A 19,888-nucleotide genomic window follows, 5' to 3' on the forward strand; every position below is an offset into this window, starting at 1 on the left:
AGTCTCACTAGATCCTTAACTTGTTTACGAGTATTGTATCACACCATGTATAAGGTTTATGTATATGTTTTAAGTTTTCAAATCCAAAGTATGTAAGTGATTGTATGAAGCCCAATAGATATGTACGAGACATTTAAGGCCCGCTAAACATATGATTTTTAATCCAGGCCCAATTAGTATGTGGATGGACCACGGAGGCCCAATAAACATGTAAAAGGGTAATTCAGGCTCAATAGGTATGTAAATGAACCACTAAGGCCCAACAACATGTGATGCATAGCTTAGGCCCATGTTAACATGTAAATGGACAACAAAGGCCCATTTAACATGACATGGAAATGTAGGCCTAATATACACTTAAATGGATCCCTAAGGTCCATTAGCCATGTAACGAGAGTACTAGTCCCAATAACATGTTATCGATGTATTTCGTCCATTTGCTATTATTTCGTTGTTTGTTTTTGCTCGAGGTTTACCAAGACAACAAAAATATATAATTTTTGTAATAGAGACATTTTTGGCCCATTAGACTGAAAATATACAATTTATTCACCTTTTTGGAAAATCTGACTCTTTAAATCCCTTAAGGCTAAAAGTTTTCATTTCATGGGCTTACTCCATATAAAAATGACATTTGTATCCCATTTTGGCTAAAAACTTCATTTTCGGCAAAAATATCATAAATGTTAACATTTTTGGCCCAAATACATATAAATGGACATTTTTGGCCCAAATTATAAATTTGCTGTTATCGGCCCATTTCTACAAGAAATTACATTTTTAGTCCATTTTTGAAAAGAAATACATTTTCGGCCCACATTTTGTAATAACAGCGTTTTAGGGCCAATTTAAAATAAAATGCAATTTTCAGCCCATAAAACCGCAAGTTTACACTTTTGTCTCGAATTTGTATTAAATGACTATTTGGTTCTTAAAAATTGAGATTTTTACAAAATAAGCCCAAGAAAAATCGTAAAGCCCATACGAAGTCCTATTTTGCAAGAATTTACACTTTTGGCCCTTTTGAAAAATTTGGTTATCATAAATACCCATTTTTATGCAAATATGACTCTTTTTAGTCCTTGTAATACCGTAAATGACATAAAAGTCTTGACTTTTTGTTTATTTGTCAAAAATGCTCCTTTTTTCCAAATTTTATTTAGTTTCTCCTGGATCTTCACATTTTTAACACATTTATCTTTATAGTAAGTTGTATGAAATGTTTTAGTTTACAAATATCACTACTTTTGGTTAGAGATTTTGGGATCTATAGAGTCTTCACACATAATCACATCTTAAATCAAGCAATGCACACATAACATGCATAACACTTAGATCTATCACATAGGAACTTGTATTTTCCCCAAAAAAATCATATAAAACCAAAAATAAAGGGGGCATGAACTCACTTTGGGGTTTGGATTTGGTTTGATGAAGACTTTGAAGAAGATTTTTCGGCCTTGAGTGCTTCCTTGGAAGAAGTTTCAAACTTAGATGGTCCTAGAAAGCTAAAACACGAAATGAACCATGTAAGGAAGTGTTCTTTGCCTAAAAATGGAAAACAATGACTTATAGAAGATGACAACTTACCAATATGGGTGAAACTTTGATGAAATGCTCTTGAAACACCCACAATTTATGAAAATATGAAGGAGAGGGAGGAGTTCTTAGAGAAAGTTTGAAGTAGTTTGAAATGAGAAAAATAGAGGTGGGGTGGTGCGGTTTCGGCCGAGGGGTAGAAGAAGGGGGAAGAAGGATAGATTGAGGTGATGTTTGCATGGATACCCACCATGCAAACATGAGGTGTCACTTGCAAAATAACCCTGCTTTTCCTCTTTTTTTTATTATATGCATAATGGGCCGAGAATTTGGGCTAGAGAAATGAGAATGAAATGGTTTTGGCCCAACCCTGGCTTTGCTTGATTTTTATGAAGCCTAAAAATAAATTTTCGACCCATTAGGCGCTTAGGAGGGTTCACGGCCCAATAAAGTCCACCTTAAAGGGTTTAAGGCCCATCAGGGTAAATGGAATCATTTATGGACCACATGGCCCAAAATGTTAAGTTTTATGAATGTGGGTCCAATTAGAACCCATGTAGGGCTTCTAGGCCCAAAGTAGTCAAGTTGAAGGTTTATCAATAAGAGGATCCTAGTCCATAGTGAACTTGAACCGGGATTTCTAGGGTTTTCAACCCATAGTTGAACATATGAGGTGTTTTGTATAGGGTTTTGAACTTCACTGATGAACCTTGATTCAGTTTGTTGTCATTGAATAACCATAGTGTATAGTATCAACTTAGAGTTACAGGAATCACAATAAATGATGTTTACAAGAGTATAGAATTTCCTAGCAAAAAATCTAGTTGTGACATCATCCCCCCATTAGAGGGAATTTCGTCCCGAAATTCTTTTGAATGCAAGAAATATGAATGGGAGAATAGGTGATGATATTTCTGCTTCATCAGGTCTTCGCATTCCTACGTAAATTCATGTCCCCGCTTAGCGCTCCAACGAACCTTCACAATAGGAATGTGACTCTTCTCCGTACGCTTCACTTCCGTATCCAATATCTCGACTGGTTCTTTGATGAACAGGAGATTCTCGTTTATCTCGATCTCTTCCAAATGAATGACAAGAGTTTCATTTGATAAGCACTTATTCAAATTTGAAACGTGGAACATGGAGGGTACATTGCTGAGCTTGGTAGGTAGCTGCATCTTATAAGCCACTGGACCAATCCAGGCAAGAATCTCGAACGGTCCAATATATTGCGGGTTCAGTTTTCCCCGTTTCCCAAAGTGGATCATTCCTTTCTAGGGAGAGACCTTCAATAACTCCCAATCCCTGACTTGAAATTCTAAGGGCTTTCATCGCTTGTCAGCATAGCTCTTCTATCGGTCTCGCGATGCTTGAAGTCGAGCTTTGATTTGGATTATCTTTTCGGCCATTTCACGAATGATTTCTGGCCCTATGAAAGTGTTGCCTAGTGATTGCCCTTTTTCTAGTTGGGTGTCTCCCACCTCAGCCAAGTATAGAGGTGATCTGCATTTACGACCATAAAGAGCCTCGAAAGGAGCAAGCTTAATGCTCGTGTGATAACTGTTATATGAGAATTCAATCAGAGGCAAGTGGGCATCCCATGACTTGCCGAAGTCAATCACACAGGCTCGGAGCATGCCCTTAAGTGTTTGGATGGTTTGTTTACTTTGACCGTTAGTTTGAGGGTGGTAAGAAGTGCTCATATCTAGCTGTGTTCCCATTGCTCTCTGCATTGAATGCCAAAATCGCGAAGTAAATCTACTATCTTGATCCGAGATAATAGATATTGGCACTCCATGAAGTCTTATGATCTCTCTGATGTAGATTCCGGTCAATCTTTCCATCTTGTAGGATTCCTTTATTGGCAGGAAATGAGCGAATTTAGTCAACCTATCGACAATTACCCATATAGCATCCTACCTGTCTGTCGTCTTAGATAGTTTGGTTACGAAATCCATAATAATCCTTTCCTATTTCCACTCGGGTATCACCGGCTGCTGTAATAATCTCGAGGGATTTTGATGCTCCATTTTAACTTTGGCGCAAGTGAGGCACTTACCCACGTAAGTGGCTATTTCTGCCTTCATATTTGGCCACCAATAGTGTTGCTTGATATCTAGATACATCTTATCTGAACCTGGATGTATGGAGTATCGTGTAAAATGGTCTTCATTCATGACTACTTCTCTGAATCCCCCTAGTATAGGGACCCAGATTCTATTCATGAAATAGTATGCTCCATCCTCTTTGCCTTCCAGACTTTTATCCATCCCACGCAACATTTCATTTGCGATGTTCTCCTACTTCAACGCATCTCTTTGGGCTTCCTTGATTTGCAAGGTTAGGTGGGACTAGATTTTTATGGTTACGATTTTCACCCGATGACCTGAGTATTCTTTTCTACTTAGGGCATCGGCTACCACGTTAGCCTTGCTTGGGTGGTACTTGATCTCACACTCATAATCGTTTAGCAGCTCAACCCATTTCTGTTGCCTCATGTTTACTTCTTTCTGATTCAGAATGTGCTGTAGGCTTTTGTGGTCGGTGAAGATGGTGCACTTTGTACCATAAAGGTAGTGCCTCCAAATTTTGAATGCGAAGACCACCTTTCCCAAATCGAGATCATGAGTGGTGTAATTCTCTTCATGTTTTCTTTAGTTGTTTGGATGCATAAACCATCACCTTTCCATGTTGCATAAGCGCACAGCCTAAGCCCTGGTGGAATCATCCCAGTAAACTATGAAATCTTCGGTTCCCTCCGGTAAGGATAGCACTGGTGCACTATAGAGGGCTTGCTTCAAGGTTTGGAAGGCAATTTCTTGTTTTTCAGTCCAGTTGAAAGCCACGCCTTTTGTGTCAGTGCGGTGAGAGGTTTGTCTATCTTGAATTTTTTTTTTTTTGAATGAAGTTGCGGTAGTAGCATGCGAGACCCAAGAATTGTCGGATTTATGTCGGTGTTTTCGGGATCGCCCAGCTTTCGATGGCCTTGATCTTGGAAGGATCTACATGAATCCTTTACTTGCTGACAACATGGCCCAAAAAGTTTACAATATGAAGCCAAAACTCACACTTGGAGAGTTTCGCATACAACCGTTCAGCTCACAGGGTTTCCAAGATTTGACGGAGATGTTGACCATGCTCTTCTTCACTTTGAGAGTATACGAGAATATCATCGATGAAAACGATTATGAAGTTGTCAAGGAATAGGCGGCAAACTCGATTCATGAGGTCCATAAATGTGGATGGAGCATTCGTTAGACCGAAGGGCATCACGACAAATTCGTAATGACCATACCGTGTTCGAAAGGCAGTTTTTGGGATATCCTCCTCCCGGACTCGGAGTTGGTGATAACCGGATCTCAGATCTATCTTGGAGAAATAACTAGCTCCTTGAAGTTGGTCAAATAGATCATCGATTCGTGGGAGTGGGTACCTATTTTTTATGGCGAGCTTATTCAGTTCCTTATAGTCAATGCACATCCTGAAGGATCCGTATTTCTTTTGAACGAAAAGAACTGCAGCTCCCCACGGCAAAAAGCTTGGTCTAATGAATCCTTTATCTAGGAGTTCACTTAGTTGGCTTGATAACCCCTACATCTCAGCTGGAGCCAACCTATAGGGTGATTTGGCAATTGGAGTGGCTCCTGGTACTAGATCGATTCAAAATTCAACTCGTCTTTCTGGGGGTACTCCCGGAAGATCTTCTGGAAATACATCCGGGAAATCACATGCCACTGGAATGTCTTGAATGTTTACTTTTTCTTTGGTCTTATCCACCATGTGAGAGAGGAATGCGTAATTCTTCTTGTGTAGGCACTTTTGTGCCTTGATGCATGAGATAAGGAGAAGGTTGGTGCCAGGTTTATCGCCATAGATTATAAGGGTTTTGTGATTGGGGAGGTGAAAGTGAACGACCTTCTCGCAACACATAATATCAACATGGTTGGGGCTTAACTAATCCATGCCGATTATCACATCAAAACTCCTAATACTTACGGGTATCAAGTCTATGTGAAAGGAGTGATTGCTTAGTGTTAATGTGCACCCTACATAGATGTCTCTGGTTGTTTCCATTTTCCCATTAGCCATTTCCACTGTGAAGGCTTCGTTGGGCTTCTGAGGTTGATTATTTACTAAGTGTTTGAATTTATTACTAACGAAACTGCGCTCCGCCCCACTATCATATAAGATGCATGCGTACGAGTTGTTAAGTAGGAACGTAACAGTAACAACTGCTAGGTCCTGCACTGCTTCACCTTGACCCATGGTCAACACTCTTCTTGCTGCTCCCACCCCCTGATTGTTAGCTTTGGGGAAGTTGCGCTGGTAATGGCTGGTTTCTCCATACCCATAACAGGCGTAACCGGCCCCGATGTTGTTGTTGTTACTGTTGTTGCAGTTGTTGTTGTTGTTGTTGGACTGTTGGTTTTGTTGTGGATGAGTTCTATAGAATTTTGCAGTGTGACCCTTTCGGTTGAAGCTCGTGCAATGCATCTCTTTACATTCTCCATGACGGTGGAAATTGCATTTGCTGCACTTGGGTAGGGTCCCTGAGTATTGCTTTGGGTTATTTGGTGTGGATGAGGCTGGAGCATGTGTTGTGGTGATAGCTTGAGTAGCAGCATGGACAGTCACAGTTTGTTGTTTCTTTGATGATTCAGAATTTTGTTTTCCTTTCTGCTTGTTGTTTTTCCCCTTCTTGTTCTCCCCTTCTTTCTTAACTTCCACTTCTCCTGTTTTGGCACCCCTTTTGTTGCCATGATCATATAATTTATTGGCTAGCCTCTTTGCGCTATCATACGTGGTCGGGTTTGCTGTAATTACATTCCCTTGGATTGGTGCGGTCAATCCCCAGATAAATCTCTCGATCTTCTTCCCTTCAGATGTGATCATTCCAGGACACAAAAGAGACAGCTCACTAAACCTTGTTATGTATGCATCAATATCAGAGTTGTGAACCGTGAGGTTCCACAGTTTTTGTTCCAATTTATAAATTTCTCTCCTTGGACAGTACTCAACCAACATTCCTTAAGTTCCTCCCATGGTATCGCGTTCGCCACCGGGAGTGTCATGGCCTCTATGTGACAATTCCATTAGGATAGATCTTGATCAATGAATGTGCAGGTCACAAAATTGACCTTGGACTCATCCGGACATCCACAGATCTCAAATACTGATTCCACCTTCTCTATCCATCGTTTCAGAGTTATTACGCATCCCGTCCTGTTGAAGGTTCGAGGCTTGGCGTTGCTGAAATCCTTATAGGTTCAGGTTCTTACGATTCCTTGGTTTGTTCCTTGATTTGTGCTTCCGGTTCCCTGCCCGTTGCCTTCTCCGTTGTTCCCATTGCGAATCTGCGCAAGTGCTGCAGTGACCGCAGCGGACATTGCTACTTGGAATGTGACTGAGTTTATTTCTGGTGGCGTTGGTGTCGCGTTGTTCCCATGGTTTAGTCTTTGAGGCATCTTTTTGTCGTGGAATAGAGAGATGATGAATATATATTGCATTCCCAGATTAGAATGCCACTGAATCGACGAATCGATTTGTGCATCTAAGGGATATCATCTATTAACATAAAACAAGAAAATACAACACATAGCAGATAACAACATCACGATAAAACATAGATTACTTCCATTAATAATAATCATTTTTAAAACATGAAAATTTGCCAGAAAGGCATACAGTACATAAGAAACATATGATTTGTCAACATGACGACCCTATGAGTAGTGTAATCACTTAAACATATGGTCGATAATACATAGATTAATACATAGAGAAAATCATAACGATAGTACATGAACATATGCTAGTCGCGACAGGGTGGGTTTAGTGGTGCTAACAATGATGTGGATGTGCCCTGAAGTCTAGCCAAGTGGCGCTCGGCGTCCCGAAGCCGTGCTTCTAAAGCTGCCTGACGCATCTGGTAGTCCCTGACTACCTCGTGTGTCATCCTTTCCGTGCGCTCCATTGCGGCTCTCATGGCCACCATTTGGCCAGTGGTTGCCTGTTCCTGCTCGCCGATGTCGCGAGTCCTCTTCACCATTACAGGCAAGGCTCGATCGTCGGGTCCACTGTGACTCAGGTCGTAGTAGTCCCGGTTCATACCAAATAGGTGTCGCACCCCTTGCTGGCGGCTCCACCTCCAGATGTCATGTGCCCATGGGAGAGTAGGACCATTAGGGCCCATCCTGTATGGGGGAACCCTGGCCATGTATGGCAGATTGATGACTTCAGACCGTGTGTCCAACTCATCTATATCACTTTCCTCTGCCTCCTCCTCATCCACGTCGACTATTAGTTATGCCGGTACTTCCTCTTCAGGCTCTTCTTTTGGTTCTTCTTTGGGTTCTTCCTCGAGGTCTTCTTCTGGTTCTTCCTCGGGCTCTTCCAGCCATCTATTATTTCACTGATTGAGAAATAAGGATCTCCTGGGTGATGGAATCTGGCCATAGCATCTGCATGAAAAATGATATATACTAAGAATAAATTACACATGAGTTACTCCTATAGTATTTTTTTATCATTTAAGTTTGAGTTCCTTAGAGTTATTTGGAAATGAGGTAAGCTTCTAGATCCATTTCCCGCTATGATTACTCTTAAACACATGTTGGTCATATTTTGAACAAATATAGTTGATCAGGCTATATGTATACCGAATATGACTACATAATTATTCGGGTTTAATCATAGTGTTTAATTTCCTCCAGAGGCTTTTAGTTTTATTGCTTTAATGTATACCTAGGTATACATTTATTCAGAGTGTTTTTGTCCTATTGTATTTATAGTTGCATATCAAGTATGATTAGATATGCCAGTTCACTATAAACAATGCTCTGATACCAATCTGTCACACCTCCGAACCAGACGGCGGAAAACGTCTGGGGCCTTGTGTGTGGCTTCATCTTAAAATATCATCACAATGAATATTAATGAAACATAACATCATCATTACCATGTGTAATATAATACAACTGCCATTGTTTACATCAAGTACAATATTTTAAATTACATAACCAAAACATTAAATGTATGATGATAACAAAAATACAATAAATTCCACATTCTCTGCTAAACTTCCGCTTAACGATTCCCTGAGAATACAAGTGACTTTTGAAAACGTTAACATAAATAATGTTGGTGAGATTATAAGCCTGTTTGCATAAAAGTGTTTGCATGGTTGGTAAAACACCAGAAAATCTGATATTTTCTGAAAAATGGTTTGAATGTGATGTGACAAAAGCATGTATTAATGCATGTGTGTATTCTGTTTTTGGAAATGTATATGAATTTTGGTCTAAAAAATTCTGTATTTTTTGTCGTAAGTAAAGAGTAATGTGTAAATGTATTCAACCCAGGAAATCCAATATTTTCTACTTTTAAGAGTATTCTAGTCGTGAATTCCCAAAACTGAGTGTCGATGTATGCTTTTAGTGTCATCAAGATTTGTATAAGTACACTGAAATCTTTGTTGAAGTTAATCTCTAAGTGATCTATTACAACCATGTTTGATAATGACTAGTTCGTCTGTCTTGGCGTTTTCAGGCGCCAGTTTGATTAATGTAAGGTTTGTCGCCCTAGACTGACCTAGTCTAACTGTAGCGAACAACTAAGGCGTGGGGGTGTCACCTCATATATATCTATACACAAACTCCCGCTCTCCCTCCAAGAGATTCTTGTTATAACTACAGGCTACGATCATACACTCAAAGATGTCAATCGACAAGTCTCACTAGATCCTTAACTTGTTTACGAGTATTGTATCACACCATGTATAAGGTTTATGTACATGTTTTAAGTTTTCAAATCCAAAGTATGTAAGTGATTGTATGAAGCCCAATAGATATGTACGAGACATTTAAGGCCCGCTAAACATATGATTTTTAATCCAGGCCCAATTAGTATGTGGATGGACCACGGAGGCCCAATAAACATGTAAAAGGGTAATTCAGGCTCAATAGGTATGTAAATGAACCACTAAGGCCCAACAACATGTGATGCATAGCTTAGGCCCATGTTAACATGTAAATGGACAACAAAGGCCCATTTAACATGACATGGAAATGTAGGCCTAATATACACTTAAATGGATCCCTAAGGTCCATTAGCCATGTAATGAGAGTACTAGGCCCAATAACATGTTATCGATGTATTTCGTCCATTTGTTATTATTTCGTTGTTTGTTTTTGCTCGAGGCTTACCAAGACAACAAATATATCTAAGTTTTGTAATATAGATATTTTTGGCTCATTATACTAAAAATGTACAATTTTAGTCACCTTTTTGGAAAATTTGACACTTTAAATCCCTTAAGGCTAAAAGTTTTCATTTTATGGGCTTACTACTAATAAAAATGACATATGTAACCCATTTTGGCTAAAAACTTCATTTTCGACCTAAAAATCATGAATATTAACGTTTTTTTTTGGCCCAAATACATATAAATGGACATTTTTGGTCCAAATAATTAAATATTGTTGTTATCGACCCATTTCTACAAGAAATTACATTTTTAGTCCATTTTTGAAAAGAATCACATTTTCGGCCCACATTTTGTAATAACAGCGTTTTAGGGCCAATTTAAAATAAAATGCAATTTTCAGCCCATAAAACCGCAAGTTTACACTTTTGTCTCGAATTTGTATTAAATGACTATTTGGTTCTTAAAAATTGAGATTTTTACAAAATAAGCCCAAGAAAAATCGTAAAGCCCATACGAAGTCCTATTTTGCAAGAATTTACACTTTTGGCCCTTTTGAAAAATTTGATTATCATAAATACCCATTTTTATGCAAATATGACTCTTTTTAGTCCTTGTAATACCGTAAATGACATAAAAGTCTTGACTTTTTGTTTATTTGTCAAAAATGGTCCTTTTTCCAAGTTTTATTTAGTTTCTCGTGGATCTTCACATTTTTAACACATTTATCTTTATAGTAAGTTGTATAAAATGTTTAATTTACAAATATCACTACTTTTGGTTAGAGATTTTGGGATCTATAGAGTCTTTACACATAATCACATCATAAATCAAGCAATACACACATAACATGAATAACACTTAGATCTATCACATTGTAACTTGTATTCTCCCCCAAAACTCATATAAAACTGAAAATAAAGGGGGTATGAACTCCTTTGGGGTTTGGATTTAGTTTGATGAAGAGTTTGAAGAAGATTTTTCAGCCTTGAGTGCTTCCTTGGAAGAAGTTTCGAACTTAGATGGTCCGAGGAAGCTAGAACACGAAATGAACCATGTAAGGAAGTGTTCTTTGCCTAAAAATGGAAAACAATGACTTATAGAAGATTACAACTTACCAATATGGGTGAAAATTTGATGAAATCCTCTTGAAACACCCATAATTTGCAAAAATATGAAGGAGAGGGAGGAGTTCTTAGAGAGAGTTTGAAGTAGTTTGAAATGAGAAAAATAAAGGTGGGGTGGTGGGGTTTCGGTCGAGGGGTGGAAGAAGGGGGAAAAGGATAGATTGAGGTGATGTTTGAATGGATACCCACCATGCAAACAAGAGGTGTCACTTGCAAAATAACCATTTTTCCCTCTTTTTTATTATATGCATAATGGGCTGAGAATGTGGGCTAGAGAGATGAGAATGAAATGTTTTTGGCCTAATCTTGGCTTTGCTCGATTTTTATGAAGCCTAAAAATAAATTTTCGGCCTATTGGGCTCTTAAGAGGATTCACGGCCCAATGAAGTCTACCTTAAAGGGTTTAAGGCCCATTAGGTTAAATGGAATAATTTATGGCCCACATGGCCCAAAATGTTAAGTTTTATGAATATGGGTCCAATTAGAAACCAATTAGCGTTTCTAGTCCTAAAGTAGTCAAGTTGAAGGTTTATTTATCCATTAGGCCCAATAAGAGGATCCTAGTCCATAGTGAATTTGAACTGGGATTTCTAGGGTTTTCAACCCAAAGTTGAACATATGAGGTGTTTTGTATAGGGTTTTGAACTTCCCTGATGAAAATATGTTAGCTAATATATACACCATAATTGGTTGTGGGAAAAAAAATATGTTAGCTAATGAGCAACTTGAACAGCTTCAATGGAATGAATATACATGGTATGATTGGAATGAATATACATGGTATGATTGGTACAAAAGAAATGAAGAAGGAAGAATCACATGTAATCCAACTAACATACAATCACCAACTACCAAGAAATTAATTGAGTGAACCTACAACAAAATCAGAAATTAATTGAGTGAAAAGGGCACCAGACCCACACCAAAAACTCACTATAGTTGAAAATATTTATACAATAATATGCGCAAAATTCCAATTGTGTAATTAAAAAACTTACAATTGCTTTAAGTGATGGAAATTATTGAGCTACTAACTAATGTTTGTTATCAAGTTTACTGTCACTTAGGTAATTTCATTGCAAAATATCAACAAAATATAGTCAAAGAAATAAAAAAGCAATATTTTTCCCAAGCAATATTAACAAAATCATACGAAACCAAGCATTCACATAACAAATAAGTAACTATAAAAAAACCCTAAACAGATTCATACAGTTCCATAAAGTTTCAAACATATTCAAACAAAATATTAACAAAATCACACAATTATGCATCACAAAATCAGGGGACAAACCTGTTGAAGAAAATAGGAGTTGGAGAGAGAACTGCAATCTCAGGGTAATAAGGTCGCCATAAGCAGTAGAAGGAACTAGGAGGTCGCCAGAAGTAGTAGATGGAATTTAGGCAGTCATGAAGAATATAACCTGTGATCGAAAGATCAAAAGAGAGAGAAAGGTGAAGGGAGAGAAGGAGTCATCAGACCAACATCCTAGCGAAGATGATGGTCACTATGGAGGTCGACGGTTACCTGGTTGTCGCTGTGGTGGCCGGCGAAAAGTAAGGGTGTGTCTGGGATTGCTTTTTAAACATAAAAGTCCTTTTTGTAATAGGACTTTTTGTAAAAGAACTTTTTCTAAAAGATGGAGTTTAAAATGTGGTTGGCTTGTCTTTTATGACTTTTAACTAAAAGTCATAAAAAGATAGGAATTCCTATCTTTTCTCCACCCAACTTTTTGTTCTTGACTAAAAGTTGATTTTAAAAGATCTTTTCAATTTACCAAACTTTTAATATTTTTTTAACTTTTTGAAAAAGTTAATAGTCAAAAAGAAGATTAAAAAGGAATCTCAAACACCCTCTAAATCGCCGCTTGAGAGAGCGAGAGGCAAAAGAGGAGCAACGAATAACGAGAAATGGATACTTCTCCAATTACAGAGAGCATAAAAACCTATAGGGACGACTTGTCTCGTCCCTATACTCCAAGCAAAACGATGTCGCCCTACTTTCTAATTAAACAAATTAAAAAAAATGTATACATATTTAATTTAATTTCTTTTTGGGACAATATGTCGTCCCTATAAGTTTTTGGAATCCTGCCAACATTTTTTTCATTCCCGCTTTAACATCGGAGACGATTTGTTGTCGCTTTAGCTTATAAAGTCAAAAATGTTTGGTCAACCTTATAGCAACAATATGTCGTCCTTATAGGGTCATCTATAGTGATGACTTTTGTCATCCCTATAGGTTTCGTGCCTATAGATGTTTATTCTTGTAGTGATTTTTACATATTTGTTTATTCACTGCATAACAGGATTTTGTGGTGCTAGTTTTGATAAATGAAAAGAAAAAAATACCCTTGCACTAACGGTACAAAAGTGATGGGGTTAGGGTCAAAGACCGATCGCGCAATGAACTGAAACCATAAGGACCAGTGACGTGACTTTTTGCTTGGAAGTCCTCAAAATGCAATATTCTATAAACAAAATGGACCAATTATGAAATTTTTTCATCTAAAGTTAAATTATTGTATAAATTGTGATTTTTGATCTAAATTCTAAAATCTTTGATTTTGGTGTATTATAGGAATGACGTCTTGTTGACGATGTCATTGTGCTCATATGGGTAGGGTCAATGCACGTTCTTGTGTGCAGAATGTTTTGGACTTTCTTAATTTGTTGGTATTGATGATGTGGATGAATTATGGTATCAAAATATCCATGGCCTTATTTGGTGTCCTTGTTTCGAATAAAACAGAATGTTTTTGGCATTCATGAATCATATTTCTTCTCCACTGTGGTCTGTGTTTCTGGACGTATGCCACAAGTAGTACATCAAACTTGAGCTAGAGCCGAAGTCGTTGGTGGATCGACAAAAAAATAAAATAAAGAAGAAGAAGAAGAAGAAGAAGAGTAGTTGTTTGATTATTAGTTGTTTGAAAATGTGTTCATCATCTAAAGGGTTGAGGCAAGTTCAGTGATGGGCAAGTGAATAGTTTTATTAGTTAAAAAAAAAAAAAAAAAAAGGATTTAGAAGATATTTTTTACTTTTTTTTAACAAAAATAATACATTATAATTTTTTGTTTAAAATAACATTTATGTAAGAAAAAGAAAGATAAGCATATGCATACTTTTTATCGTAGGTCCATGCCACATACAATGTATTGGAGGCTGGAACTAATTTTATTGTATTTTGTTTAGATGACACCACTAAAATAACTTATAAACTTGTTAGTGTAAAAAAGCTATTTGAAATTTGAAATTTTTTTTTTCATAAACTTTTTAAATATATCATTACACGTCAATAATATATATTTGAATGTTTTGTTATATCATTTTATATTTAATACCTAGCTTTTGAATCAGTTTTTTTTACCAAACTTTATCACTTTATTAGTGAGCTCATACTTTAACTATTATTCTTCACCTTGTTTTTTCTAAAAAAAACTCAAAACACCTCAAATATAGAGATAATTAATTTCTTTTTTTTATATATATATATGCTATTGACCCGTTTTTTCGATTTGGATTTACCATTGGACCAATCTTCGGCTGGAACTCGATACAGGTCAAGAATACATTTGAAGTCGACATGATCTCTTTATTAATAAATCAAAAACATGACATCTTTATTAATTTATGTCAAACACTTGATAGTTCATAACCATGTTTGGGACATCATACAACAAGTAATAAACATTTTCTTATGAATAATATAAAAAACGTCATATTCATTCCATTATTGTACCTGTTCTCAGTTTTAAATTTTAAATAGAATTACCAACTTTAATAACATCAAGTCAAATACTACAAATTCATAGCATTAAATAATATAATATTATTTATAAATGGATTAAGACCAAACCCACCAACCGAGGGAATCGTCTTCCTCATGATGGTGGTGGTGGTCGGCGGTGGCAAACTGATATGAGAAGTTATTCCGGCCATCGTCGCTACCATCATCTTCCTCCGACTGATCCACCGGCGCTGCATATTCATGAGGGTAGTCTGTAGCGGGGAAATATGAATCACCGCTGTCCACAAGCTGTGGGCCATCCAGATCATCAACCACCGCACTGCCGCCACTACCTGTACTAAGGTGGTCTTCTATTTTCACGGTGGCTGACGGAGGTGGAGTGTGCCCAGCTTCCTCGGCGGCTGTGTCAGCGTCTTCACCGGTCCTAGAAATGTTCGCCGCCTCCTTGGACTGCAGTTTCTCAGTCAACGAAACTACCTGAAGAGGAAATTAAAGTATCGACTATTCAATGATTTGTATATCTTGCAAAATACGGAAAATTAATTACCTTTTTTTTTTAATTATTTTACTGATTACATTTATATTTTATTGATCGTTATTTTTTTTTTTCTTATTTATATAATATTAACGATAGTTGGGTAAATTGATAAAATATGCTATATTTAAAATGGTTTTTTTTTTTCACCCTTGTATACCAAAACATGTAATCGGAGAAAAATTCAAACAATAAAAATATGATAATTTTAGTAACTATAAAAATAATTAGGTCATTAGATCCATAAAATTATAAAATAATAATAATAATAATAATGTTTTGTCATGATATAAAAAACGAATAACAAGGAAATTTTTTAAGCAGACAAAATAGATAATTGTTCTTTGTATCTGGGCCTTTTATATAATAGTTGACATATTTGGATCATATTAAATGTGACAACTTCTTTTTAGTTAAGTATAAAATATGTGGAGTCGTTGTTCTTAAAAAAGCCATGAACATAATAAATTCCAACATGTATTAATATGATTAAGATATATACAATATGAGAAAATAAAAAATAAAAAAAGACAAATCTAGCCATTATAGAATATGATTTACCGTTACAATTGATATAGAAATAAAGAAAAGAGACAAACTTGAAAACAAATAATGAAATTGGTGGTTATTTTGTGATACAAGAAATTTTTTAGGCTATTTTATAACAAAATTTAAGCGTAAATTACTGAATTTATCTTTTTTTATCTATACAAAAACTTTAGAAGATTGATTTAGTATTGGTAAAGAACGCAGATATGGTAAAGTTGATAGGATACAAGTGAAGTGAAATGGGTGAGTGCGACATTTCAACTTTTTGTAGGTAAGATGGAATATTATAAGCTAAGCAATGGACCCCTATAACAAAAGAACATTTTATTTTATTTTAACACCTGTTTTTATGTTCTTATTCTCTTCTCTCACATAAAATGTACGTTTCACCTTTTGACTTTTTCAAACTATCCTCATCAACTTTCATTTTCATTGCACAAAAATAAATAAATACCAACACTACAAATTATAAAAACAAACACACTTTTTAGACATTAAAAAGTAACTCAACGGTATATTTTGTATATTTTTACAAAGGTAAAAATATTATAAGTGTATTTAACAAACTAGTTAGTAATAGTTATAGTTATAAACTATAAATTTTATTTGTTATATAACTATTTTGTAAATAGTTGGTGGATTTTGAAATGTGTAAAATTACATAAAAATATAATTGTTTAAAAAATATAAATATATTTTTAAGGATGATTCTGAAAATTAATTAAAAAACCGAATAGTGTATACTCTAATAAATGAAGTTTTTGTTTACTATTTGTTATATTCTCATTTAATTTGTTTAATGTTATTTTGTAGTTATTTTGAATTAATTTTTTTTCGTATGTCATTTTATAAGTTTTTCTATTTTTTTTTTTAAATTTCATATAATATTTAATTGTAATAATTTCAAAATTAAAGCTCATTAGTTTTAATTATTTATCTATTCAAATTATTTGTTTAAATTTAAAAGAAAAAAAAAACATTTACATTTTAATAATTTATTTATTTATATATTTTTTTTTATAAATTCAAAATTCTCAAATATTTAGACTTTTATATTAATATTTTTTAAATTAACTCATCTCACAATTAGTTTTTTTATTAAACACTACATAAAATAGCTTTTTGATGAGTAAATTTTTGTTCAAATTGAGTTTTTTTGTTAAAAGCAAAAAAACGTCAAATATATTTTGGTCCTGATATTTCATATAAACCCACCTTTTTTGCATAAATTGAAAAAAAAAAAAAAAAAAAAAAAACATTATTTTGTAAATACACATTTAAAATTTTTCTTTTTCTATATCTACTTAATTTATGAAGACTCATCACGTACAATAGTTCATAACTTTTTTTGTTTTTTCATTCTAAACCTTTGTATCAAACTATATACCCTCTAAGTCCAAGCATTTTTTTTTTTTTTGTGTACATGTTAGTTTTATCACAATTTTTTTTAAAAACCTCTTGTAGGGTCAATAAATAATTTCTAATTTAATACATAATAAAATATAAAATACACGGATGCGAATTGTCAGTATCACTTGCCCTTTTCTAGAGAAGGACAGCTCCACAATCATATATACTGATAGCATATGTCCTTTTTCTTGATGCGTTTTCCAAAGCTTAATTACACGATGATATACAAATCATATGGGCAGTATGATATGGACTACACATGTGAACAAATAAACTAATGGAATTATATTGTTTACTCTTCATATGATAATTTATGTGTAATCTCTTTCAAATTGTTCATGGGTGTGTCTTATATGAGTGATTAATTTAGATAATATGTTTCAGGAAACAGAAATTATAGAATCCATGGATGCCAAGATGAAACTGGAGATAGATGATAATAGATCTTATGTGTAAGTGTATGAAAAAGATGAATAGAGGTGTAGGCTGTAGGTGTACCTCAGCCTTGAGCTTTTCGTTTTCCTTGGCTATGGAGTCAAAGTCGGATGTGAGGATATCGTAAGAAGATTTGAGGCGATCGTAATCCCTTTCAAGCGTCTTAGTCTTCCACCGTGCACGGCGGTTCTGGAACCAAACAGCCACCTGTCTCGGCTGCAATCCAAGCTTCTTCGCCAGCTCTGTTTTCCTCTCCGGCTCCAGCTTGTTGTCTTCCTCAAAACTTTGTTCCAGCATGTGTACCTTAATGGTGTCATTCATTCAATCCAACAATACATCAATAAAAGGATCGAACACTTTTTTATATAGATAGCTATAATGATATGATAAAATAGTCTAGTGATTCGGTGTCGATATCAAATATTCCAGAATCGAATGCGTAAATAGTGTATATCAGAACCTGTTCGGGGCTGAGACGCCGCTTCTTTTCCGTCAATTGTTCGTCGTAGTATTCTTCTTCCAACATGTCATCGATTGAGCTCAAAAATGGCCTCTTCTTCGAAGATTCTTCCATGTTGAACCCCATTCTCGTTCCTATCAACGAATTAATTAACAGATCAGTACAATTGATTCATGAATGATTAATCGGTGCAACAAATTGATGGAAATTAGCAGGAGTAAGAATGAGTAAACAGATCTCGAAGTCTCGATTGATACATAATATAGAAACAAGGAGGGCAATGGAACAATTACCGCGAAAGTAGTTGTCTCCATTCCCGTTCCCGAGGAAAAGCATGTTGCTGCTATTGCAACCGAAAAAAAGACGACCAGATTCCATATTAGAAAAGCTTTGATTTGTCTGTGACTAATAGTACTAGAGATCTCCGAAGGTTTCTCTATATATGTATGTATATATCAACTTCTGAAGAATCAAAAACCCTAGATCAGAGTTTAAGTATATACGTTATCGTATACAACCGATGTGATTATCTCTTAGAAAATCATGATCTTGTGGCGGAAGAAGCTAGTACTCCACAACAATCTCGCCGGAGACTCTAACGGACATACACAAAATCCCATCATGCGACCCTCCCCTTTCCCAGTTTGTCCGATGGTGGACTGCTTTCTCCGGTGAATCTAACACGAAATTTGAATTTTGTGACTATATGTGAGTAGGGAATATTTATGACTAAGACAGTAGGAAATTCACCGGAAATTCAGATCCCGGCGGTGTGGGACTGATCGGTTTTTCTCAGTATTGCAACCAGAAGTGATAGAGGAAGAGGCCCTTGCAATTTATACAGATGGATTGCATTATGCTCCACTGGTTTTAAAAAGATTTGCAGTATATCCCCTCTAGTTTGAGAAATATCAATTAACATACTTGTTCTTTTTGTCATTTGACCTTGGATTCACCTTTAAACAAATTAGGCATGTACACAGTTGTTTGATTGGTTTAGACATTAAACTATTAGCTCAATTTGATTTTATAAATAGAACCAATCATATAGATTTTGAACAAAATGACCAAACCAACCAAAAAGGGTTTGGTTTGGAAGATGATAGTTAAATTGGATTTTAACTGAAGGATACAGTCTTCTAAACTATAGTTATTAAGATATTGATCTTGATTTTAAGATTCTACAAGTGAAAATTACCATGATCACCATTATATTCGGATCTATCTAAAACAAGATCTATATTGAGATCTTAGGATCACGATTAGGATATTAACATCTTAACCTGGTTTGATCTCAATTTTTTAGTATTTATTATCTAGTTGAACTTTAAAAACTCATCCATACAACTTGAAATCGAACATCATATGTCCAAAGAGGCAAAAAGTCTCACTAAGTAGCACCATTTCATCCATTCACCTTGAATTAGACATATCATCATGACACTCATGCTATTCTCTTTATGATCTTATGGATTTAGTTATATATGATCACAATTATCTTTTTTTTCTTAATTTATGTGGTTTGCAACACCAAAAATTATGGTTTATATTAAAAAGTGAAAGTTAATTCGGCTTCCACCAACAATGTCTGAATCAACACCAAATTATAATATTACACAAACAAGACACTACAAACAAATTTGAAGATCAATTCATTCTCATAAGATATTTTGATCTTGATCTAATCTTACAATCATGATCTTGTAAAATATAAAACGATTTTGTTAAGATCCTGAACTTAACAAAGTTAATCTAAACAAATGAATGTTACATTGAGTAACTACGATTTCATTGATTACAAGTCAAGTACCATAAGTTCACTTTTTCAAAGGTTAGGAGTAATATTTGTATATCTAAGAAAACTCAAAGGGGTGTCTC

The 19,888-nt window shown here is 35.4% G+C and overlaps 1 protein-coding gene across 1 annotated transcript; it reads right to left on the bottom strand.

Moving 5' to 3' along the window:
• Positions 1-14,575: 14,575 nt before the first annotated feature.
• HB-1 (homeobox 1) lies at positions 14,576-18,816 on the bottom strand. The gene is made up of 4 exons (XM_078992993.1): positions 18,304-18,816; positions 18,011-18,144; positions 17,614-17,853; positions 14,576-15,098 (listed from the first exon to the last, which is right to left on the bottom strand). The coding sequence occupies exons 1-4, from the start codon at positions 18,386-18,388 to the stop codon at positions 14,718-14,720; spliced, it is 840 nt and encodes a 279-aa protein (XP_078849119.1). The 5' UTR covers positions 18,389-18,816; the 3' UTR covers positions 14,576-14,717.
• Between the last annotated feature and the right edge of the window lie 1,072 nt (positions 18,817-19,888).

This window comes from Lactuca saligna, chromosome 4 (genome assembly GCF_052625555.1).
Source record: "Lactuca saligna cultivar CGN05327 chromosome 4, ASM5262555v1, whole genome shotgun sequence".
NCBI classification, from domain to species: domain Eukaryota; kingdom Viridiplantae; phylum Streptophyta; class Magnoliopsida; order Asterales; family Asteraceae; genus Lactuca; species Lactuca saligna.

Coding starts and splice junctions, on each gene's coding strand:
- HB-1 (XM_078992993.1), bottom strand. CDS start 18,388: ATGGAATCTGGTCGTCTTTTTTTCGGTTGCAATAGCAGCAACATGCTT. Junction 18,145..18,303: donor TGGAGACAACTACTTTCGCG/GTAATTGTTCCA, acceptor ATTCGTTGATAG/GAACGAGAATGGGGTTCAAC. Junction 15,099..17,613: donor ACGAAAAGCTCAAGGCTGAG/GTACACCTACAG, acceptor TTTCCTCTTCAG/GTAGTTTCGTTGACTGAGAA.